This window comes from Microtus ochrogaster, unplaced genomic scaffold, assembly GCF_000317375.1.
Source record: "Microtus ochrogaster isolate Prairie Vole_2 unplaced genomic scaffold, MicOch1.0 UNK27, whole genome shotgun sequence".
Taxonomy (NCBI): domain Eukaryota; kingdom Metazoa; phylum Chordata; class Mammalia; order Rodentia; family Cricetidae; genus Microtus; species Microtus ochrogaster.
The window spans coordinates 2,428,706-2,453,541 of NW_004949125.1; the positions used below are offsets into that span (position 1 = coordinate 2,428,706).

Consider the following 24,836-nt stretch of genomic DNA (forward strand, 5'->3'; position numbering starts at 1 on the left):
TTTGGTGCCTGTCCTGGAACTAGCTATCTGTAGACCAGACTGGCCTCGAACTCCCAGAGATCCGCCTGCCTCTGCCTCCCGAGAGCTGGGATTAAAGGCGTGCGCCACCACCGCCCGACTGTTTTTTACTCTTTTAAACGGAGTTTCACTGTGTAATGATGACTGGCTTCAGACTTGCAACAGTCCTCTGCCTCGGCCTCCTGGTGCCAACTGTAGGTGTGAGCCCCGCACCCAGCCTGAACAGTAGTTGTTTTGTCTGCCTCTGTAGCACTGGTGCAATTTTCCTCCAGTTGACTGGGTTTGAACTTGTGGCTGTGATGTCCCAGATCCTTCTTGTGCCCGCTGCTGGCTCTGCTTTAGCAAGCTACACTTGCACTTAGGAAACCTTCCAACTCTGCCCTGCCCTCAAAGCCAGTAATGACCCTTGCTCTAGAGAGAGTTTGGTGCTCACAGCAGGGAACACCAGGCTGTCCCCCAGATGACCTGATCTCCTACTGGCCTCTGGACCTGGCTGGGATCCTCCCTCCTTCTCACTGAGAAGGGGGTGGAGTTTCTCACAGTTTTAATTTAGTCTTATTGGATTTTATTGCTCCTGGCATTATTAAGTACCAGGATCCTGGGTCTTTGACCTGTGTCTGCTGAAGTGCCAGCTTGGGTTAGCACATAGGGGCTCCTGTGACAGTTCCCAAAACTCTAATCTAGTCCTTTCTGCGTCTTCGAGGCTATTGAAGAAGCCAGTCCTCATCACCGCTGACAGCAAGAGCCAATTGAACTTACTATGTATACCAGTATGCCCTCAAATTTACAGGGATCCTCTCGCTTCTAGTGCCACTACAGCTGTGTGTGTGTGTGTGTGTGTGTGTGTGTGTGTGTGTGTGTGTGTGTGTGTGTGTGTGTGTGTCGGAGGGCTGGTATGTTGAGTCCAGCTTGACACTGTTAACACTCTTTGGGCTAGCTAGCCATTGAGCTGCAGGGGTCCTCATGTCTCTGCTTCCCCGGTACACCACCATGCCCTGCTTTGTTCATGGGTGCCATTGGGGAGAGGTTCTCGTGCTTGAATTAAGGATGTGTTTGTATGCACAGGAGTGCAGGTACCCTCAAGTCAGAGGAGGACATCAGATCCCCTGGAGGTAGAGTTCCAGGCCAGTTGCAAGTCAGATGTGGGTGCTGGGACCTGAACTCAGGCCCTCTACAGAAACTCTTCACTGCTGAGCCACCTCTCCAGCTCTAGCCTTTTTTAAGATTGGGTCTCTCACTATGTGACTTTGGCTAGCCTAGAACTCTATGTAAACCAGGATGTTTACATATGTCACAAGAAATCCACCTGCCTCTCTGCATCTTAAGTGCTAGGACGAGAGGTGTGTGTTACCACACCTGGCAGCTGTGAACCGATCACTTTTCCACGTTCCAAGTGATGTGATTACAGGTGTATACACCTTGCCCAGTTTGTGTTGCTGAAAATCTACCCAGGCTTTGTGCATGCTTGGTATCCCCTGAGCTACACACTCGTGATGCTCTTCCTGCCTAGAAAGTTTATCGTGGTAGATGCCATGGGGTTTCTTGAAGGAGGATCCTTGCTTTGTGCCACAGATACTGATATTCTGGATCTCAGGTCTCTCTGCCCAACTTGGTTGGCTGTGTTCTGGGTGCTTGTCATGTATAAAATCTCTGCCTCCTCTAAGAGCCGGCAGTGTCACCTGTGCCCTTTGTTGCCAGGCACATCTGGGCAGGATGCCGCTCTGCGAATCTTCTGCAGCATAGTACACACCTCCTGGTTCCATCCCTCTGGCTTGTTCTGCAGTGATGGCTGCCACTGTGTTTTGATCCTTGAAATGAAAGCTTGCTGCTTTGGAAAAGAAGCAAATATGATTTGTATCATCTGGGTAAAAGTGCCCATGACTGAACTGTAAAGAGCTTAGGATCATGCTTTGATTTTACTCATATTCCATTGGTTCTCACACTTTTCGCAAAAATGGGTGTGTCCAGTTCTAGCTTACGTTCAGTGTGTTAATAATGCATATTGCCTTTCCGGTCAGGCAGACATGATGAAACCATGTGCTTACCTAGACACACAAATGCTCCTTAACTTAAATAATTGCAAACAGCTACATTTATCAATTTAACTCACTGAATGTAGCAACAGCACAGTTCTTTCCCCTTGTGTCTGCAAGCTGTGGTTCAGTGGTTAGCCTGCGCCCCCTTTGCAGCGTCATGTTTCTTGGCCCTGTTTGAGTAAGGGTGGGCCAGTGAGATGGCTCAGTGTATAAAGACATTTGCTGTCAAGCTTGACAACCTAGGTTGGAACCCCAGGAGAACAGGCATCCACAAATTTTCCTCTGACCTCTCCACACTTGTCACAGCAGACATGCACACCCGCAATATATAAATAAACCAACAAATAAAAGTAATGAGTGTGTTTTGAAGTCCTGCCAGCAGCAGAGGGTATTTAAAGACACGCTTTCATGATTCTGCTTTGGCATCTGAGTTTGCACATAGGGTGTGAGCTGTATTTATAGTGCCAGCAGCCATGGCTCTAGATGATGAGACTTTCCATCCCCCCTGCTGTCCTGTGAGTCTTGGGAACATGGGGGCCCATGTATCCCTTTCAGCATTCAGTGTCATGTCCCTGTTAGAAGTACATGCACCTGTGTCTGTGGGTGGACGGGTGGTTGACTGGGAGATGTATTGTCCCTGTATGTGTTCTTCTTTGATTCCAGCTGACACAGAAGATGTGTGCATCGTGGAGAGATTGTTTTCAAGCAGCTTGGTAGCCATCGTCAGCCTCAAAGCTCCCAGGAAACTGAAAGTTTGCCACTTTAAGAAGGGAACTGAAATATGCAACTACAGCTACTCCAACACGATACTGGCTGTGAAGCTGAACAGGCAGGTGCGTGGCACCTCGTACTAGTAAGCAGCTCAGTTGGTAGAGAACCTACCATACCCCAAGTCCTAGGTACCATCCCAAGCACAGCGTAAAACCGGCTCAAGTGTAATCTGTACACCTGTAATCTGAGCACTCTGAGAGATAGAGGCAGGAAGATCAGGAGTATGAGAGCCTATCTCAAAATACGAGTAGGACTGGGAAAATGTCTCAGAGAGGTCTTGCTGCATAAGTACAATGACCTGAGCCTGAATCCTCAGCATAAAAACTCAGGCTGGCCATGGGTACCTCTAACCCTAGCGTTGTAGGGGGCGGAGGCGTGTTCCTCCCATGTCTCACTCTGTTGGGCTTTTGACTCTGCACCATTATCATTTCTAGGTTCTTGAATGTCTTTTCTTTGGGTTTTTGAGGTAGGGTGTCTATGTAGCCCTGGCTGTCCTGTAACTTGCTATGTAGACCAGACTGGCCCTGAATTCACAATGATCCATCTGCCTCTGCCTCCAACTCCAGAACACACTTGCTCAGGCAGACCATTAGCTCCATTCTCAGCATCTTCGATCCAGTAGTCCTAAGCATGACACTGCTTTGCCCCAGCCCACTCCATTTGTCCTCAGGACACTAGTCTTATTGTCGGTTACTGTCTCCCTGGATGCGGGTCCAGGGATAGCATCAGCTTTTTATGCAGTGCCTTCTTTTGCTTTTATAAATGATACTTTTAAAGAGTCTCTTCCATCTTTTCCTTCTGTGATGTATATTTTTCCCCAAACCAACAGAACAAGCCCCTTGTGTGGAACATTTGCTGCGTGTGTTTCCTGAGAGTCTTGGCCACAGTTTGCACACAGTAGCCACTGCAGAAGAGCCTCCAGCGTTTTCTGTGTGCAGCAGCAGTCAGATTCCAGAGGCTGCGTTGTTTTTAAAGCAGTTAACCAGACATGTGTGTCCTGGTTGCCTGATTGAACTGGGAGTTGGCTCCATCCATCAGTTAGTTCAGCTGGGAAGTTATGGGATATAATACTTTTCAAGTTTAAAGCATAGCAGATTCATCCTCCAATATAGCTGATGTGAAGTGTGTCCCAAGCCCCTCACAGAAATCCGTCCCAGCAGTAGCATCTAGGAGCTCCAGTGTCCTGTCTTTAAAATCAGGACTGAGTTCAGTCCCACCACCCACATCACGTGGCTCACAGCCACCTGTAACTCTAGCTCCAGGGGGATCTCACACCCTTTTTCCACCTCCTCAGGAACTAGTACACATGCATACATGCACATACAAAAGAGCTAAGAGTTTACAACAAAATAATCAGTCTGTGCACACAGTAACGTTTTATACTTTTCATAATCCCCGTGCTCTTAGCTGTATTTTACCCATACCTCATTCATAGGTTTTGGGAGTTTGTAGGTTTTTGTTGTTGTTGTTTTTGTTTTTTGTGCTACTCAGGGTGGACCTCACACAAGAGAGGCAAGTACTTTTACTGCTAAGCTACATCTCCAGCCCCTTTTTACTTATTTTGTAATGGGGCCTCAAACTTGCCATGCTCCTGCCTCAGTCTCTGCAGTAGGTAGATGATGGGCCTGTGCACTTGGCTGGGCTCACCATGTTGCTGTTAGGTTTGTGTGTGTGTGTCTGTACACTTGCCTTCTACCTTATTTGAGGCAGGGTGTCTTGCTTGCCTCTGTATACACCAGGCTGCTAATGATCTTCCAGGGAATTCCCGTTTCCACCTTCCAACTTGCCATAATGGCACTGCCGCATCCAGGTGTTATGTGGGCCCTAGGGGGTCCGAACGGCTGTCCCTCACACTCACACAGTAAGTGCTATTATCTCCTCACCCCTCACCTGTTGTGAGTTTTTTATCTGTCCTGTCAACTGCCAGCCAGCTCCCAAATCAAAACACAGAGATTTCTTATTAATTATGAAAGCTCAGTCGATAGCTTAGGCTTGTTTCTGACTAGCTCTTATAACTTAAATTAACCCATATCTTTTAATCTACATTCTTTATGTAGTTACCTTTACCCTGTACACATGCTGTTTCCTCTCTGTCTTGCGATTCCGCCTTTCTTCTCCCAGAGTTCTGTCTGCCCGGAAGTCCTCCTCTTTTCTGTTCAGTTCTTTATTATAGCAGTCTCAATAATACATTTGCACACCGTGGACAGGAATAGTCTGTAACACTCACCCTAGATTTCTGAGCAGTTTGCCTTTACAGATCTCCCCCATCACCCAAGCACATAGTACTGAATTAAGTCACCTTGTCAGAATCCTCAGTACTCTTGTCATATGTAGTTATGGGAGCTGATGAGAATGGGCCTATAACCTGATCGGCACACACTTGAGCTCAGTACGCAGCCTACATCGTGTCCTAGGAGTGGAGAGTATCTTGATCCAGGAGTCAGCTCAGTTGGAACTCGGCACATGCTGCCCCAGTCCTCCTTCATGCTTGGTGGTCTTTGTTTTCACTGTTTCTAGAGGCTCATTGTGTGTCTGGAGGAGTCACTCTATATACACAACATCCGGGACATGAAGGTACTTCATACCATCCGAGAGACACCCCCAAACCCTGCAGGTAAGCCATTGCTCAGGAGATCCTGAACTGGTGAGATGGCTCGACAGGTAAAGGCACTTGTCGCCAGGCCTGACCACGTCAGTTTGATTCCTAGAATCCATGAAATGGGAGGAGAAAACCAACTCCTGCAGCTTGCCCTCTGACCTTCCACCTCACCTGCACTGTAGCATGCATATCACCAGCCACATGCACGCACATACAAACAAACTAAAAATAAACAAGTAGAATTTTTTTTAATTTTATATGTATTGGTGTTTTGACCGCATGTATGTCTGGGTGAGGTTATCGGGTTCCCTGGAACTGGAGTCACAGCTGCGAGCTGCCCTGTGAGTACTAGGAATTGAACCTGGATCCTCTGAGAAAGCGATCAGTACTCTTAAACTCAGAGCCATATCTCTAGCCCCCTATAATTTATTTTTTTAAAAAAGGAAGGTCCTTGTTTTGGGGGAGCCTTTTAAAGATAACTGTAGGCCAGTGGGTTGGCTCAGCAAGTAAATGGGCACTTACTGCTAAGTCTGAGGACCTGAGTGCCACTCCTAGAACACACATGGTGGAAGGAGAGAACACTCTTTTAAGTTGTGCTCTGACTCACACACCTTGGCACACATGCATGCACACTCAATAAACAAATGTATTAAAGATGGCCGTGGGTGGGAGTTTCCTCTCTGGTCCGCACACATGAGGCAAGTATAAAATGTGGTAGGTGTGAACTGAACAGCCTTCCCCCTGGTCCAGTCCTACTGAGCCTCCATCCCAGTGGGGCTCTCTTGTGAATGTGTGAGCCCAGTGGTCATCGGATCTGTATTAACCCAGCCTGCTGGTCATCCCTAACCAAAGTCATTTCATCTCTGAGTGACGCTGGCAGGCAGTGTGGCCTGGGACGCAGAACTTGTGAGTGTACAGACAAGGTTTAGCTGCTACTTTTTATTTTATTTTATTTTCAGAATTATGAACTCCACTCTGACACTAAACAGTATCCTAGACTCAGTTGTCATGTGTTTCCACAGGCTTGTGTGCACTGTCAATAAACAACGACAATTGCTACTTGGCGTACCCAGGGAGTGCGACCATCGGGGAGGTGCAGGTCTTCGACACCATTAACTTGGTGAGGTCCTTGTGAGGCTCTGATGGATGTGTTTTGTTGGGAAGACATGCAGTGCACCCTTGGCCCAGCAGCATGGCTTTCCCTGGTGCTCTCCTTAGGTGGCAGAGCGGATCTGGCTATGCTGCCTGTGTCTCATCAGCGCTCAGTGCTGAGCTCCAAGGCGTGCTCGTTGCAGTCTGAGCAGTGTTTCCACAGCCTGCCTGACATGGGGCTGCCGCTACTCAGGTTGATGCTAGGAATGGTGTTCTTACAGCCGCTCCCACCTGATGACCCAGTGGAGCCTCGGGACAAGGCTCTTGTATAATAGTCATGTTTTCTTGATTTCCCTTTTACAGAGAGCTGCAAACATGATCCCGGCTCATGACAGTCCCTTAGCAGCCCTGGCTTTTGACGCAAGTGGGACCAAGCTTGCCACTGCTTCTGAGAAGGTATGGCTCTGGTTCCACAGTCTCCACAAACCTTGCTCATTCTGGTCACGTGGTCCAAGTTCCAAGCAGGTTTTTCTATTCCCCAATGCACAGAAAAGCACAAAGAGCCCACTGTGATGCATACCACAGTGTACCACAGTGTAAATTATCCACAATGTTAGCCTTCCACCCTGCGAGAATGGGGCAAGGGAAGCAACCTCTATGGAAGACAAATAAATGGATTAGTTAGTGTTCGGTAAGCTCGGTCACTTTGAACCTGTCCCATGGCCAAAAAAGCTGCTCATACGGTAGCTGGGAGAAGAGAGGGGGGACTGGCACCCCATGTTCCCTTTAAGGGCATGCTAACAGATTAGATGAACTTGCTCTCGGCCTCATCTCTTGAAGCTTCCACCGCCACACATTAGTGCCACTGGCTGGGGACCTTGAAACTGTATCAGTGTGCCACTGTTTGACATACTGCAGGGGCCAGTGAAATGTTTCCACAAGTATGTATGTTGGTGTTTATGAACATGTTCATAAATGCACAGGTGCACGTACATACGTAGAGAAGGCTGACATAGGACCTGAGTTCAATTCCTGAAGCATGATAGGAGAGAACTGACTCCTGAGGCTGTCATCTGGCTCATGTGCACCATGCTGCATGTACCCACAAAAGTACACACACATCACCAAATTAAAAAAAAAAAAGCAAATGCTTGTTTGTGGCATAAAATAGGAAAGCATCGAACGTGGTAGTGACTCAAGAAGCAGGTAGGTCTCTGGATTCAGAGCCAGTCTGATCTACATAGTGAGTCCCAAGCTAACCAGAGACATAGTAGGACCTTGTCTCAAAAACAGCAATGCCACAAACCCCACTCAGAGGCACAAGCAGGTAGATCTCTGAGGCCACCTGGTCTACCAGTCAAGTTCCAGGACAGCCAAGGCTATTAACAGAGAAACCCGGTCTTAAATCCACATATACAAAACAACAACAACAAAAAACATTTACAATTACAATGGCTGTAATATTTTTAAACATCACTGTATTGAAACGTTGATGTGTCTCTTGTATATTGGAGGTAATGGTGTGTTTAAGTCATGTAAATCCCAAGTATGTGTGTTTAATTATTAGCATAAGTATTCCAGTAAAGGCTATGGGTGGAGGCGTGGTGCTTTAGTATACTCCAAGTGGCTTCAAGGCTGCTTTTGTCTGGATCGGTAGACTGACTAAGCAGTGTCGTGGTAGTGAGCAAGGATAGGATGTAATGTGGTCTGTGACAGCAAGGGTGTGCTACCCCAGGCCTGGAGCTCAGAGAGGAGGCCAGACCCCCCTTCCGCCAAGCCAAGCTGCTCCTGGAAATAGCCAGTATGGCTTGTTCGCATGTGGAGCTGTGTGAAAAAGCAGGAAGGGCGTTTTTTTGTTATGTTTTTGGTCCGCTAAAATTCTGTTTTCTTCCCCCCTTTTCCTCTCTCTGACCCAGGGGACTGTGATCAGGGTATTTTCCATTCCAGAGGGACAAAAGCTGTTCGAGTTCCGAAGAGGAGTGAAGAGGTGAGTACACGGGTTCCAGGATGCATATGGAGCGTCCCTGTGGGTTGCAGTCTCTGAAGACAAGCAGCTCAGTCACAGCGCCCTCCTGAACTGGTCTTGGAAGGGCAGGACAAAGCATTGCAGTGAAAGCGGCTTGGCTTCACATCTGTGAGCCTGTCTGAACCAGAGGAGGACTGTGTAGCAGTCTCCCCCAGCCTGGGCTGTACAGTAATGGCTCTGTCTGCAGCGCTTCAGAAGAGCCACAGCCCAGATGCTAGTCTCCTTCCGGGACTGTGCCTTTGTCTTCTTCATACACACCTAGATGATTCTCCTGAGTCCAGTGTCTGCCAGGAGCCTCTCTGCACCCTCATTGTCCCCCACATGCCATCTGTGTGAGTCCTGAGTCTAGCCATGGGACCTGGTCCTCCTAGGGTAGACCTAGCATCCCTCCCCCATTGGCAAGCACTCAGGCAACAGCTCAGAATGTGCCACTTGCTGCATACACTCCATCAATATGGGGATATTGGAAACACTGGAAGGATTAAGAGGAAATGTGTGTATTTAGGTTGTGGAATGTTAGTGACCTTGGAGGCACTTGCTGGGGGGATGCTCTAAAACATCATCAGCACTGCTGGCTGACCTACCCGGTCAGCCACTACAGCTGCATCCTAATCCGCTGTCCTAGTCAGTGTCTGTTGCTGTGCAGAGACCCCATGATCACAGCGACTCTTACAAAGGAAAGCATTTAAGTGAGGCTGCCTTACAGTTCAGAACTTTAATCCATTATTGTCATGGTGGGAAACATGGCAGTGTGCCGACAGACATGGTGCTGGAGAAGGGGCTTAGAGTTCTCCATCTTGATCTGCAGGCTGCAGGAAACTGCCATGCTAGGCATATCTTAAGCATGTGATACCTCAGAGCCTGCCTCCATGGTAACACCCCTAATTGTGCCAATCCCTAAGGTGTCAAGCATTCAAACACATGAATCTTTGAGGGCCATTCCTATTCAAACCACCACACCTAAAACTGGTTCCATACAGCCACACAGTTTTGGCTATTTGGAATTGAAGTAAAAATAAATTAAAGATGTTTGTTGAAGAATTTTTCTTAGCTGACTGTAGTGGCTCGCATCTTTTGTCCCAGTAACAGGTAGGCAGAGACTGAAGGATCTCTGTGAGTTCAAGGACACTAGAACTATATAGGAAGGCCCTGCCTCAAAAGTGGGGGTGCAGAGGGAAGTAGTCTAATCCGAGTACATGCGGGGGACAAAGGGGAGGGAATGATTGCATGATTGCAATGTCTCTTCCTGCCCCCCCCCCCCAAAAGACAGGGTTTCTCTGTGTAGCACCTGCACTGTGGCATGGTACGCGAGCTGGGAACTGGGCTAGAAACTTAAAACACATGCACACAGACAGACAGACATGGGGACACGGGTTATTCTTGATACAAGAATGTCTACTTTATTGTGCTCAGGGGAAACTTATATAGGCCTCTGGCCACGCCCCAGCTCTCTGGATCTTTCAGCTGCAGACTCATCAGAACCCACTCCCCTGCCATCAGGGTCTCGTGCTCAGAGCAGAGGAAAACAAGTTGTTTTACAAGAAATTCAGGTCTGGTGGTCCGCAATCCCCAACAGCCCTGGCTGTCCTGGAACTCACTCTGTAGACCAGGCAGGTCTCGAACTCAGAGATCCACCTGCTTCTGCCTCCCAAGTGCTGGGATTAAGGGTGTACGCCACCACATCCATCTTGAAGTATGCAGACTGATCTGCATACTGAGTTCCAGGCTAGCCAGGGTTACACAGTGAGACTCATCTCAGAAAGCAAAAATATTGTTCTTACTGGTTTTATCGCAAGCAAGTTCCTCTGTCTCCTGAAGAGGTGGCCAAGAAGAACAGAAAGACTTCTGCAGGGCCGAGTGCCTCTAACAAGATTCTCTCAGTTGGCCACAAAGTTCCTGAGAAGGCACAGCTGCGCTCCCTCACCCCCAGCTGCTGCTAGTGTGTTCTGTGTTGGCAGGTGGAGCTGAGCCCTATCTCACCCTCCCTGTTCCTCAGGTGTGTGAGCATCTGCTCCCTGGCCTTCAGCATGGACAGCATGTTTCTCTCCGCATCCAGCAACACCGAAACTGTGCATATCTTCAAACTTGAGGCCGTGAGGGAAAAGTGAGTTACAGAGACATTTTTTTTCTTCCTCTTTTTCTTTCTTCAGTTTTTTAAGGTGGGTTTCTCTGTGTAGCCCTGATTGTTCTGTAACTCACTCTATAGAACCAGGCTGGCTTTGAACTCAGCAATCTACCTGCCTCTGCCTCCCGAGTGTGGAATTAATGGTGTGTGCCACCAGGGATTTAATGGTGTGTGCCACCACTGCTCAGCTAAAAGCAAGCTTTTCTAACATGGTTTGTTGGGGGTGGGAGACACTGGGAATTAAACTCGGGGTCTCAGTATTGTTGCAGGGATATGCTGCCACTGTGCTAGCGGGGCTCTACTTTTAAGGGTTGATAAGGTGGCTCAGTGGGTAAAGTTGTCAAGCCTGACAACCCGAGTCTCATCCCTGGGAACCAGGTGGTGGGAAGAGAGAAATATACTCATGGACATTGTCCTCTGGCTCCACAAGCATACTCGAGCATTTGCACACTCACACAATAAGATTTTGAATTAATTTAAAAATAAACTGTGCACACTCACTAGAAAGCATGGCACAGAGCCACCCTGCTCTGTGGCACTGTTTCTGGGTACAGATGTGGTATGGCTATAGAGTGGGCACGGCATCACCAAGCCCAGCTTCATCATGAGACCTCTGTGCTGGGGAGCCAAGGTATGATCCCAGGAAACAGGGTTTCAAGGTTGTCATAAGTTGCTGTTTGTCCCCACTCCACACCCTCTGTACTGGGGCATCTGGGATCAGCCAGCCACTGGAATGAATGTCACAGCTCTGACCTGCTCACAGGTCATCAAGGAGGTGGGTGCTTCCATCTTAAACTTTAAGTTCCTACAACAGAAGTGTGTGGTAGCAACTTGTCTCTTCCTTTCACGAGTGCACATGCTAAAGAAACATATGATGGGAACTTGAATGAGTCTGGTTTTGGAGCTGCTGCTCCAGCGCATGCTCCTGGAGGTATGCTGTCATAGCAACCTGGCAGGGGGAAAACGGGATGCTCTGTGCTTGTGCTATGCACAATCTTTTGTGAAGTGTGGAGAGTTGGTCAGTGGGTCTAGGGCTGTCGTTCTCAGTGAGGTTCCAGCCTCCCCTGTGTGACGGTGCTTCCTTCCAGACCTCCAGAAGAGCCCACCACCTGGACTGGCTACTTCGGGAAGGTGCTTATGGCATCTACCAGCTACCTGCCCTCACAAGTGACAGAAATGTTCAACCAGGGCAGAGCCTTTGCCACTGTCCGCCTACCATTCTGTGGCCATAAAAACATCTGCTCATTAACCACGTGAGTACAGACTGAGCTTGGGCCACACCCTCTGCCCGTGCACATCAGGTCCAGGGAGCAGAGCCACGGTGCTTGTTGCCAGGTTGCAGAGGTGTGTGTGACCCTGTCCAACCTGTCCAGGCCTGGGTTCCATCGAGTACTGCCTAGAGCGGGAAGACCTCCAGGCCTGAGACCTGGTGTCTTCTGGCATCCTTGCCACAGAACTTCCTTTTGCATTTTGCAGGGTATTTGTGTTGATGAGAAACACTGAGTCAGACAATAGGAAGTAGACACTATGTAGTGGCAGCATCCAGGAGTTGGGACGCTCGTCTGTAAGATGAGTGACAGCACAGCTCTAGCTCTGGAAATTGACATGTTTTCCGATTCGAATAGCTAAAAGGCTGCAGTTTAGTGCTTTGCTAGAACGAGCACACGCATATTTGAAAGCTTATAGGCTGGGACAAATGGGTCACTGGGACTTGCTGGCTGCCTACATCCAGTTCAGTGGGATAAAGCCCAGTGTGGTAGAGCAGACATCTCACACCCTCGTCTGGCTTCCCCATGGGCGTGTATGGATGAGTGCCTGTATATACACAGGAAAGAGAGAAAATACCCTCTCTTAGTGACCAGAGAAACTGACAGCTACCCTGCTCCAGCACCTGCTCTTTGGGATTCAGTGTGTGCTCACACCCAGGCCACCCTTGGCCTTACCAGCTTCACTCTGAGGAGCCCAGGTACTGCCTTCATCCAGTGCGCTGGTGGGTTTCTTCCTAGCCCCACTGAGATGTAGGTTTAGTGAGATGCCTTTTGTGAAAGGGAAAAAAGTCTTCCTTCTAAAATATGGGCTGCTTTTCTTTAGAATTCAGAAGATCCCACGGTTGCTGGTGGGAGCATCAGATGGCTATTTATACATGTACAACCTGGACCCCCAGGAAGGTGGCGAATGTGCCCTGATGCGTCAGCACAGGTGAGGCTGATCTGCATGGCAGTCTGCAGCTGCGGGCACTGCGGTAGGTCTGTGCTTTCATCCCCCTAAGGCCAGTCTGCTGGCATGTGTCATTGGCCAGCACCATCTCCCCATTGAAATTCACTTTTCTGGTGCTAAGAGCCTCTACTTTCCCTTGCTGGCACAGGACCGCTCAAAGGCCAGGGAGGAAAGACACCTGAGACTGATGGTCTGTGTGTGATGATTGGGTGGCCCCAGGCCCTTACTGAGGGTGAGGCTCAGGGTTTACAGTAAGGTGGCCCCACAGGAGCCTGCCACCCCACCTCAGGATGCAAGTGGGAAATTTGCAGTTGGTGATTGAGATGTGTGTGACTTTACCAGACTTCCTGTGTTAATGTCACTATGCGGAAATCCCAGGGGGCAGATTCTTGGTGTTGGTGGTTGTGTTCTGTCAGGTGGGAGCAGGCGTCTGTGGCACTCCCTCCTTGACTAGCTCCTCAGGCCCCAGCATGTGCTATGCATACTGTATCCATCTGCCCTCTGGGAACAGCTTGTTTGAGACAAATCCTGCTCTGCACACAAGGCTGACCTCACACTTGAGGAATTCTTCTGCCTCAACCTGAGATTTTTGAGCAGCCAGCATACTCGGCTTAGAACCGTGAGCCTGACCCTGTTCATTTGCTGTCTGTAGGCTCGATGGCAGTATGGAGACTACCAGCGAAATTGTAGACTCTGCCTCTCACGACTGCCCCTTAGTAACACAGACGTACGGCGCAGCAGCTGCCAAAGGTGCCTATGTGCCCTCCTCCCCAACGAGGCTTGGTAAAGGGCAGGATACCAACTTAGAAGGTAACTGAGCAACTGCTTCCACATTCTTGTGTACCGTGTTGTCACCGGAGATGCCTCTTCCCGCTGAGCTGTGGGACAGAGCTTCCTTCCAAGGCTTGTGAAAGTTAGCTTATAGTCTTCATTTTGGGGGAAAAGGCAGTCATCGTGGCCAGTGACTGTGTCTGTGTGTGAGCCCACCCAACCTCCACCTCTGTAAGTAGCATTTCCTTTATGGATCATGGGCAGAGGCCACTAGTATTGACACCTGAGCTCACTCAGGCACGCCCCTCTCCATCTTTAAGGGTTTGCTAGCAAGAGAGGTGCTATCTCCCTTGTTGGAAGCATCCTTCAGCTGTAACACATGATCTGTGTTGTCTCCAGCTAGAGTCCTCTAAAGGCTCATTGGTCACTCATTCAGTTACCACTGTTTACTCTACAGGACTTGTGTTGTGCTGTGGTGCATGCTGGGAAGTGGGTGATGTCATTTGGCTCTGCTTGAGATTCTAGAGGCCTAAGTTTTCTGACTGGATTGGAAAGGTCTTAGTGTGGCCAAAGCCATAACTGAGGCCATCTCCAGGACGCAGCCCGTCGTTGGTGCACAGACAGCATCAGTAACTGGGCAGGTTCTGTGAGGATGGCACACTTATCTCTTTGCAGCCTACACAGATGACCTGGGTGCCGTGGGGGGCACTTGCCTGGAGGATGAAGCCAGCGCCCTGCGCCTGGATGAAGACAGCGAACATCCTCCCATGATTCTCCGGACTGACTGATCCTGACCTGTGAACTCTGGCCCAGGAGCAGAGGACACTGGCCTGGCAGAGGACTTGTGCATTGCTGCTATGAACTTTGACCTGAATTGAGGGAGAGGATGGCAGAGATTTTAAAGCGAAGAGATTGTAGTTCTAGTTTATCCATACTGTCGAGAAAATACACTGTTTTCACTTCAGTGACTTTAATCCTGCTTATGAATTTTAGCTTTTTATTTTCTCTCACTTTTTTTTTAAATTTTTTTTTTTGCCAAAATTAACTGGTGAAGTCTGTGGCGTCTCCTTGCTTTGCATGCGTGATGTGCCAAGCCAGCATAGGAGAGCCACTCCATAGCAAGCAGAGCAGTCAGGTCTCATGGCAGGGCCCGAATGAAGACGGCTCTGTGTGCAGTGATCCTGCAGGGGCAGGGCCCATCCGCCCACTGAGACAGCCCCACCTGGACCATTTTCCTCCAGTTTATATTCTCTTTCCAGATTGAATCATTCTGGAACTAGCTTTCTCCATGGGGGACTGTTGTGTGGGGTCTTGTTCTCCATGGGGATCTTGAGGGAGAGGCAGTTTCTGCTCTGCACCTTCTTTTCTGGCAATGTGCCGGGGCAGCCTGGAGCCAAGGAAGGCAATCTCATTTGTGTCATTAAATGCTCTGTCTCCTACTGTCCCCGTCCGCTAACTGTGGCTTGGTTTGTTGTTTTAAAGGAGAGTGTAGCTACTCCCGTGCTCAAAAAAGCACAAGGGTATAAAATGCTGCGTCAGCCGCCAGGCATCAGTCTGCACCTGGAGCTGTGCTGTCTGCCAGGGGCTCCTCTCTCTCCCCTCCCCAGATTTAGCAGCAACAGGTAGAGAGGCCCCAGGGAGACAGTGGGTCCTCCCCCAGTCCCCCACCCCAGTGACGTGCCTTTTCTTTCTTGGTCTGTAAATGTGCAGGAATGTGATGTCAGGTTCCAGGTCTGCCCTCGCTTCTGTTTGCTTTTTACTTTTTGGTGGCTTTGGGGGAAGTACAGATTCACATTACAGCCAAGGCTGCCCTAGAACTCAATATATAGCCAGCACTGGCCTCAAATTTAGAGCGGTCCCCCGCTTCAACTTCCTGAGAGCTGGGATCACAGGTACCACTGTGCCTAGCTCCTTTCTCAGCTCTATGGAATGAAAAGTTCAGGTCTCGAATCTGCATTCTAAACGGACCGAAGCAGTTACGAAGTTATGAGTTAAAGAAGGTGTGGGCTGTTACTTCTTCATAAACGTGGCTTTAGGTGCAAGCAGGGAATGAGGAGGATGATGTCGGAGTACCAGGTTCTGCCAGCCTCGTCAGGCTTCTAGACAGGAAGAACTGTAGTAGCGGTCTTGAGTTTAGCCTGGGTAAGTCTGGTAGTGTTTCTGCAGAGTGCAGTGGCTAGACAGACCTGCTGGTGTCTCCTGCCCTGCTGTTCCCAGGGTGGCTAATCACATGGGTGGGGCACAAGGGCTGTCCACTGGCTGCTGGCAGTGCTAGGACTGGGGGTGCTGAACTTTAAGCTGTGCATGGAACCCCAGCCCTGTGGCCTGCCACAGTGGGTTGCTTCTCTAGGACAATGAAACAGGTCTTTGCAGGACCAAGCACAACCAGGGAGTGCCGGCTAGAAGAGCCTGGGAAGCAAGCGCACAGGGCTGGAGCTGGGGCTTCCTGGAACCAAAGAGCGATGTCTGGAATCAAGTGTGACTTACGTGCTGACTCTGGACTTAAACACTGTGGGTTGGGGCCCAACTCCGCCTGCTGAGATTTCTTTTCTTGGAAATTAGTATTCCAGAAATGTGGGACTTATTTCTCCCTTTTGGCCCTGAGGCCTGAGGAGGGGTGTGGACAAGGGGCGAGAGCAGCTCCCTGAGGTGGGCATTCTGTCAGGACTCACCACTGTCAGCCAATTGAGGGACTGAGCCAACCACAACACACCCAAGTGATTGCTCACCACCGGGCCTCACACAAATGGCCATTTTTAAATTTTCCAAAGTTTAAGAGAAAATTTTGGAATCAGGTGTGATACACACCTGTAATCCCAGCAATCAGGAGAGGAGGCAGGAGAAATGCTGTGAGTTTGAAGCCAACCTAAACTATACAGTATAGGCAAGCCTGGCCTACAGAATGAGAACCTGTCTCAAAAAAAAAAATAAATAAAAAAAGTAAAACAAAAAAAAAAACAAAACCAAAGGATGACGACTTTAAACAAAAAAATACACTGGGGAATGAGAGTTTAAGATCCCCCAAATTTTTAAGATTTGTATGGATTGGGACCAAAGCTTTTGTATTTTCGAAAACAAAGCAAGAGTTGAAGCCCCTTGTCCTCCCTACACTAATGTGAGCTAGGGGCAGCTCGGGGGCCTTGGACTGGACTGTACGAGAAGAACCCTACCTCACAGGGCTGTTGTGAGGTGTGGGAGGGGAGCCCTAGCACTGGGCCTGGCCAGCAATGGACTCCAATAAACACTAAAACTTAAATGTCTCACAGAGTAAAGTGCATGGTTTTTGTTCTGCTCTGCTCTGCCTACAAAGCTAGGCGGGAGACGAAACACGATGTGGTGTTTAAGGGTGTGTGGACATCTGCCTTGGCCTGTCCTACTCCGTAGCATAAAGGGGGGAAGTATAGTTATCATCCCTGGGGGTTGGTGGTGTGAAGACCCCACACACGCACGCACACTGGGCATCAAGCGAACGACGCATTCCAGAGGCCCAGGGTTGCCATCCCCCTGCAACAAATGCCCTGCCCAATCAGGTAGCGCCCCTCCACCTGAAGCTGCCCCATTCTGCCCCTCTCGTGGACCCTGGAGCTTCGAGGCTGCATCGGGTGCCGAGTCGGGCTTAGTAACTTCATTCTCACAGTCTTTCTTGGAGCCGAGACTTGACAGCAGGTGGACTGCTTGGGAAAGACTAGATATTTTAGTCACAGCCCAGCTGAGATGAGAAATATATTCCTCGCTCAGCTCCACTCCGTGGTTCTTTTTGTTTCATCTTTGAGATGCTCTTACAGTTTAGCCCAGGCTGCACTCAGGATCACCCTGCCTCTGCCTCCCGTGTTCTGGGGTTACAGGCACAAGCCAGCACATCCAACTGATTCGGTCATACTTTTCATCATGGTGTTGACATCAAGATGCATGGTCCTACTGTCCCCTCCTTTGGTCTTTGTAGTGCCTGCCCTCTGCATGCTGGGAATGGCCAGATCACTTGTTCCTGTCGCGTGGTGTCCCAGGTGTGAGGAGGACTGGCCCAGGTCGGTGGTGGCCTGTGTGGGAAGTCTCCGGGAGGGTGAAGTTGGTTGGAAATGCGCACTGATGGCCAAGCATGTGGGTTTTTCTGTTTCGGTTCTTGCCCCTTGGCATCTGGTACCATTTGCATTCTGTGGGTTTTGAGAAGCACAAGGGACATCTGCTCTGGATTTAGAGACATGATCCTCTCTTCTCTGATGTCTGACAAAGACATCCTTAACTTTGAGAAAAAAATAAAAATAAACCTTTTTAAAGCCTAAGGGAACTGTCCTGATCCTCTTTCTCATTCTGTACTGAGGTACACTTGAAAACACCCATTTCTTACATGTCCTAAGGGAAAACTTGGAGGTTCTAACATGGTATGGCTGGGTCTCCGTATCTGTATCCAAGCCACAGTGATGACAAATCCCCATATCAGAGCTGGATGGTGTGGTACATGCCTGAGATGCCAACACTGGTAGGGTCATACTTAGCATGGGTGAAGCCCTGGGTTCAATTCTTGCTGCATCAAAACAACAGTACTAAAGAAGGCCCTAGAAACTTCCCTGGTCACTATAGCTGTCCAGGAAGAGCCTGCAGTACCATTGATGCTCTCCAGCCACCGCTGCCTTGGGACTAGAACACTCACTTCCCGCGTGCACGGACTCGCGGCTGCTCCAGCAAGGCCTTGCAGCCCACCTGTGCCCCAGAGCTCATCCACATGTCCTCCTTTGCAGGAAGAATGGTAGAGTGGCAGTCACAGGCGTGTGGCCACGTGGGCATACACAGATTTTTAAAAGATAAGTGAGGTGGAGGGGTGGTTTAGAACATTTGTTGGTCTTGCCGAGGACCAGGGTTCAGTTTCCAGCACCCTACATGGCAGCGCACTGTAACTTTGGTTCCAGAGGATTCAGTGCCCTCTTTTGGCTTCCTTGGGCACTGCGTGCAAGCGGAGTACAGACATACAGGCAAAACACACATTAAATAAAAACATTAAAGAAGTATTAAGGGCAAGTGAGATGGCTCAGTAGGTCAAGGCACTGAAGCCTGATGAACTAAGTTCAGACCCACATGAAAAGAAAACCCACTCGTGAGCATTGTTCCCTGACGTCAACACAGTGGCGGGGCATGTGCACATGCTTATGTCATAAAAAAAAATGCTAAGGGCTGGAGACATGGCTCAGCGGTTAAGAGCACAGCCTGCTCTTCCAAAGGTCCTGAGTTCAATTTCCAGCAACCACATGGCAGCTCACAACCGTCTGAAATGAGATCTGATGCCCTTCTGGCCTACAGGCAGACACACAGAATATTGTATACATAATAAACAAATATTTAAAAAAATGCTAACATCTGGAAATAGAAACATTCCAGGCTAGGGGACCTGTATGCTCATCACAGCCCATCCTTGAGGTTCTGTGAAGGTAGCCCTCCCCATTGATTGTGGCTGATTCCTGAAGCCGAGAGTTCACCCACAGTCCCTAGAGGCACTGCAGGAAACAGCCTGTGAACTCTAGTGCCCCGGTCAGACTGGTCCCAAAGGACAATGGACTGGCCTTGCTCTTCTCACAGCCACTAGGTGGCACAAGTCTCACGACCGCCTGTTTCTGTGGGGCTTACTGAATTGCTCATTAGGGCCAGGGTGGTACATCCTTAAAGCTAAACAGACTCCCTGGAGCCTCAGTGGGGGCTGGCCTGAAATCCCAAAGACAAATACTGCACAAGACAGCTCTGCCTTTGTTTTTTGTTTTTAATATTAATTTGGTGTGTATGATGTATATGGGGGGGCACCACATATACATCATAGACTATTCTGCTGCTGACATGGTGAGAATGTGTCTCCATTACATCAACACTCACCTTGGGTGCTAACCAGGGTGTGTTTCTGGGGTACTTTGTCCTCCAGGGAGAAGTAGGGAAACAGGTAGCTGTGCTTCCCCCCACACTGTGGTACGAAATGTCCCAACAGGCTCAACATTTGGTCCCCAACCGGTGACAGAAGTAGAATCACAGCAGCCCTTCCTAAGCAAGGAGAGAAAGACAGTTGCTGAGTGGACCCCAGATGCTCCTTGCCCAGGAGAATGGAGGAGGCTGGGGAAAAGCCAGAGTGGTGGTGGGAGGGGGCTCTGCCAGGTCTCCGAGGCTGCTGTTCTGGAATGTGGACCATAGTGAACACAACAGGAAGCCAGCCTCTTGCTGGCTTCACCCTGCCCCTTCGTGTGGCTGCATCGCTGTCTTCGGCTGTTGACATCACCCACACTGACCCAGAGTCATTTGTGACACCTCTAGGACCAGGCTGACAAATGGCTCCTGGAAGGGACCTGTGCCGTGTCCATCCCCCCTCCCTTCAGGTCGCTTATTGTCAGTAGCATTATTTATGCCCTCAATTACGTCAGCAGATTAACTGTGTCTCAGTGGCCAGCAAAGTTGGGGACCAGCAGCAAAGTGGCGACTTTTTGCCTGAAGTGGCCTCAGCAGGGCAGGGCTGGGGACCGTGATGGATGCCACTTCTCGTGGGTGAGGCCCATCTGTTTGAACAAGCCCGTGTTCTAAGTTCTAGGAACACCTGCTTCTGTTGGTTTTCACTTCGCCTTGTGCCTTGGACAAGTTCAAGGGGTCACCCCTTCCTTTCATCTTTAGAGCAGGGCTCAGCTTCTGGGGATCTGAGTTCCACGGATGGGAGGTGACACTGTCCCACCTGCAAGGAAGAGTGGACTTGCTTGTTTGTCGTGTAATCCTAGGGTCTGAACTTGGGGCTGCTTGATGCCCTTTCTGCGGGTGCACACAGGCACGGCACACATACAGAGGTCGGAGGGCACCATTTGTGTCAGTCCTTAGATGCAGAGGGCAGCCACTCGGTCGGTCCTTAGGCGCAGAGGTCAGAGGGCAGCCACTCGGTCGGTCCTTAGGTGCAGAGGTTGGAGGGCAAGCACTCATGGGGGTCCTTAGGTGCAGAGGTTGGAGGGCAGCCACTCGTCTGGGTCCTTAGGTGCAGAGGTCGGAGGGCAGCCACTCGTCTGGGTCCTTAGGCATTTTCCCCACCTTTTGTTTCACTGGCCTGGCTCTTCCCCACACAGGCCAGGCTAGCTGGCCTAAGAGCTTACAGACACCCACTTGTCTCTTGTCTCCCATCCCCCATCACTAGAGGCGCAGGTATCCATTGTGTGCCCCTTTACTTAGGATCTGGGGATCTGAACCCAGGTCCTCACACTTGCAAGACAGACACCAGCTGAGCAACTGAGAAACCTCCCCGAGCCCAACACCCTTTAAAAACTTTTGTTGGTGGTGGTTTTTTGATGTCGTTGTTGTTTGGTTTGGTTTAATTTTGGTTTTCCAAGACAAGGTCCCTCTATTTAACCCTGGAACTTGCTTTGTAGACCAGGCTGGTTCAAGACTAGCCTCTGCCTCCTGAATGTTGGGATTAAAGGCATACACCACCACCACCCAGCTTAAAAAGTCTTTTTTGAAATGGTCTCATCGTGTAGCTTAGGCCTTAAACTTTTTTCTTCTCTCTTTTTTCCTTTCTTTCTTTCTCCCTCCCTCCCTTCCTCCCTCCTCTCTCTCTCTCTCTCTCTCTCTCTCTCTCTCTCTTTCTTTCTTTCTTTCTTGTTTTTGACACAGGATCTCATTGTGTAACCCTGACTAGAACTCGCTCTGTAGATAGGCTGGCTTGGAACTTACACAGAGATCCTGCCGCCTCTGCCTCCTGAGTGCTGGAATTAAAGATGTGTGCCACCATACCAGACTAGGCCTTGAACTTTGGATTCCCCGGTCTCTGTCAGCTGAGTAGATTTGTGCCAAGACACCAAACAGACTGACACAGTCCCACATCTCTGAAACCCACTGTATCTGAGGAGATAGGGATACACTGGAGTCTGCATGCCAATCAATAATTACAATGTGTGCGGGGGGGAGGGAGGGATTTGTTTTCTTTCATTTTGTTTTGTTTTTTTCAAGATGTGGTTTCTCTGCGTGTAGTCCAGGCTGTTCTGGAACTCACTCTGTAGACGAGGCTGGCTTTGAACCCACAGAGGTCCTCCTACTCTGCCTCACCAGTGCTGGGATTAAAGGCTACACTGCACTCTGGGTTTCTTGAGACAGGCTTTCACCATGTAGCCCTGACTTTCCTGGAACATTTGATATAGACCAGACTGGCGTCAAACTTGTGACAATCCCCCTGCCTCTCACTGCCCTCTGAGTGCTGGGATTATAGTTGTGCGCCACCATTCCCAGCCTCTTTGCTCCAAAGTTTCTTTATCAACTTGACACAAGCTAAAGTCACCTAGGAGGAGGGACCTTCAGATATGAAAATGCCTCTATAAAATTAGGCTATAGGCAAGCCTGTAGGGCCTTTTCTTAGTGGGTGGTGCCATCCCTGGGCAGGTGGTCCTGGGTGCTAAGCAAGCCATAAGAAGTCTGCCAGTAAGCAACACTCCTCCATGGCTTCTGCATCAGCTCCTGCCGCCAGGTTTCGGCCTTGGGTAAGCTCCTGTCCTGACTTCCTTCAGTGATGGACTACAGTGTGGAAGTGTAAGCCTAATAAACCCTTTCCTCCCCATCTTGCTTTGGTCATGGTCTTTCATCACAGCAATAATAAACCTGACTAAGACAGTGTTGATGCTACATGTGTATGGCTGTATGTATGTGTATGGAGGTCAGAGGGCACCCTTGGGTTTGTTTATTTGGTACAGGACCTGTCTCTGGGCCCTAGGCCATGCTGACTAGGCTAAACAGGCTGACCATCAAGTCCCAAGAATCTACCTTTCTCCACCTCCTGAGCACTGGAATATCGAACATACACTATGTCCAGGTGTTTGGAGGGGTTTATTTTAGCACACATATGTAGTGTGTTTATGAGTGTATATTGTATCTATGCATTCATGCTCACAAGTGTGTGAGCCTTCATGCCACCAAGCGCACATAAAAGTCAGGATAACTCCACAGAGTCAATTGTCTCCTGCCGTTGTGTAGGAACTCAGGCCACCAAGGTGGCTTGGCAAACCATCTGCTAAACCATCTATCTCTCCAGGCCACACCCAGATTTTTTTTTTGGTGGTGGTGGGGTTTAAAGGGTTAGTAGGTAGTTCTTCACAGCCTCTGTGTTGACCACAGTCAACAGTGTATGATAGCAGTAAGTGCTGGCGGGGCTGCAGAGAGCCTGCCACCCTCGTGATGACGCCCACCCCGCGGTGCAGCCACTGTAGAGATCCCTGTGCACTGAACGTCAGATCCGGCAATTCCGTCCCTGTGCGCATTCCTGAGAGAACCGGAACCGGGACTGAACTTGGGCTGATGCACAACTGTTCCGACAGCATTTAACAGCCACGGGGCGTCAACAGAAAACGAGGTTCATCTACATGATGGAATAGAATTTAGCTTCAAAAAAGGAGAATGAAGTCTTGGCACATTCTACAGAACAGATGAGCGGTGCACATTGCGACAAAGCCTCCACCAAAGCTTGTGTATTCTGTGGCTCTGGAAGAGCAAAACCCTTAGCATAGGCCATCCAGGGCAGTGGGCAGCAGTGTAGACAGGTGGGACAAAATGCTAATGGATTCAAGGCTTTCTTCTAAGTGAGGGAAGGGTTTTAGGAGAGGTAGAGGTGGTGGCCGCTCAAGACTGGTTTGCTTGAAAGTGGGAATTGTAGCTGGGAATTTAGCTTAGGTGGCAGAGTGCTTGTCTAGTAGCTTAAGGTCCTGGGTTCAAATTTCAGCTGTTGGGAGGTGGGAGCAAGAGGATCAGGTCAAGGTCATCCTCAGCTAAGTAGTGAGTTCAAGGCCAGCCTGGGCTAACACAAAATCTGGGGTCAGGGGAGGAAAAAGAAAAAGGGACTGGAGGTTATTGAACAGCAGGGATGGGATGTCCGGGCGACGGTGGCGCACACCTTTAATCCCAGCACTCGGGAGGCAGAGGCAGGCGGATCTCTGTGAGTTCAAGGCCAGCCTCATCTACAAGACTACAAGAGCTAGTTCCCGGACAGGCTCCAAAGCTACAGAGAAACCCTGTCTAGAAAAGCAAAAAAAAAAAAAAGCAGGGGTGGGGCTAAAAAACTTGGTCCAAAACTGCCATCAGTAGAGCTGCCTTGAGTTAATAAATACCACAGCGTGTGTCTTCCGGTTAACTTTCCTGTCAAACGCAGATTCATAAACTGATTTCCTAACCACACGAGCCTCCACAGCGGCTTCTATTCTCCCTGAATTATTAATGAAAGCCTTTTTTTAAAACCCCACTCCCCAGAGATAGGGCTTCTCTCTGTAGCCCTGGCTGTCCTGGCACTCACTCTGTAGACCAGGCTGGCCTTGAACTCAGAGATCTGCCTGCCTCCCTAAGTGCTGGGATTAAAGGCATGCACCACCACCACCCAGCTGAAAGTATTTTTATAGTCACCCTCCCCCCATCTGCTTTCTAGAAACTGGACAAAAAGGCCTAAAGTCAGGTGTGGGGCACACACCTAAGACCCCAGCCCTTCGGAAGTGGAAGCAGAGGAGGATCAGAAACTCAAGGTTAGTCCTTGGCTACTTGAGTCAGTTTGAGGCCCTGTCTCAAAGAAAGAAAAGAAAAGAAAAGAAAAGAAAAGAAAAGAAAAGAAAAGGAAAGAAAAGAAAAAAAGAAAGAGAAGAAACCAAAACCCCAACCAAAAGTTTGTGACCTGGAAATGATGGGGGTTGAGCAGTGGGGTGTAGCTGCCCTTAGAATGCCTGAGGCCATGGATGGAGATGTGGGAAGCCATGCAGAACCAGCCTGAGAAGGATCAAAGAACACAAGCAGACTCCTGGGGGATACACGTGAAAGCTTTGTATATGACTCGTGTGCTGCGTGGGCTGTTTGTGTGGTTCGTATGCTCATGTGTGTCTACAATAAATGTAAACATGTGCATGTGTGTACATAATATGTGTTCACCCAGGCTCCTGGGAGAGAGCCAGTACCCCAACTCCTGTGTAGGACGCAGTATGCAGGTTCTCGTAAGAAACGCCTCACTCAAGCTCCTATGGGAAACACCTCACCCAGGCTTCTGTGGGGAACCCCTCACCCAGTACTTTGTGGGGGGCCCCTCACCCAGTACTTTGTGGGGGGCCCCTCACCCAGGCCTCTGTGGGAGCACCTCACCCAGGCCTCTGTGGGGAACCCCTCTCCCAGGCCTCTGTGGGGGGCCCCTCAACCAGGCCTCTGGGGAGCCCCTCACCC

General features: G+C 49.6%; 1 protein-coding gene across 2 annotated transcripts in view; it reads left to right on the top strand.

The window, feature by feature from the left end:
- Wipi2 (WD repeat domain, phosphoinositide interacting 2) overlaps positions 1–14,634 on the top strand; it is a 31,428-nt gene extending 16,794 nt beyond the window's left edge. Inside the window, exons 3-12 of one of the 2 annotated variants that reach the window (XM_005367998.3) lie at positions 2,718–2,887; positions 5,343–5,439; positions 6,447–6,544; positions 6,880–6,972; positions 8,433–8,503; positions 10,539–10,646; positions 11,756–11,920; positions 12,759–12,866; positions 13,537–13,694; positions 14,251–14,324. In XM_005367998.3, the coding sequence (XP_005368055.1) occupies positions 2,718–2,887; positions 5,343–5,439; positions 6,447–6,544; positions 6,880–6,972; positions 8,433–8,503; positions 10,539–10,646; positions 11,756–11,920; positions 12,759–12,866; positions 13,537–13,694; positions 14,251–14,288 (1,106 nt within the window). In that variant the 3' untranslated portion in view covers positions 14,289–14,324. The other variant, XM_005367995.3, reaches the window with a different exon arrangement.
- Positions 14,635–24,836: the final 10,202 nt, after the last annotated feature.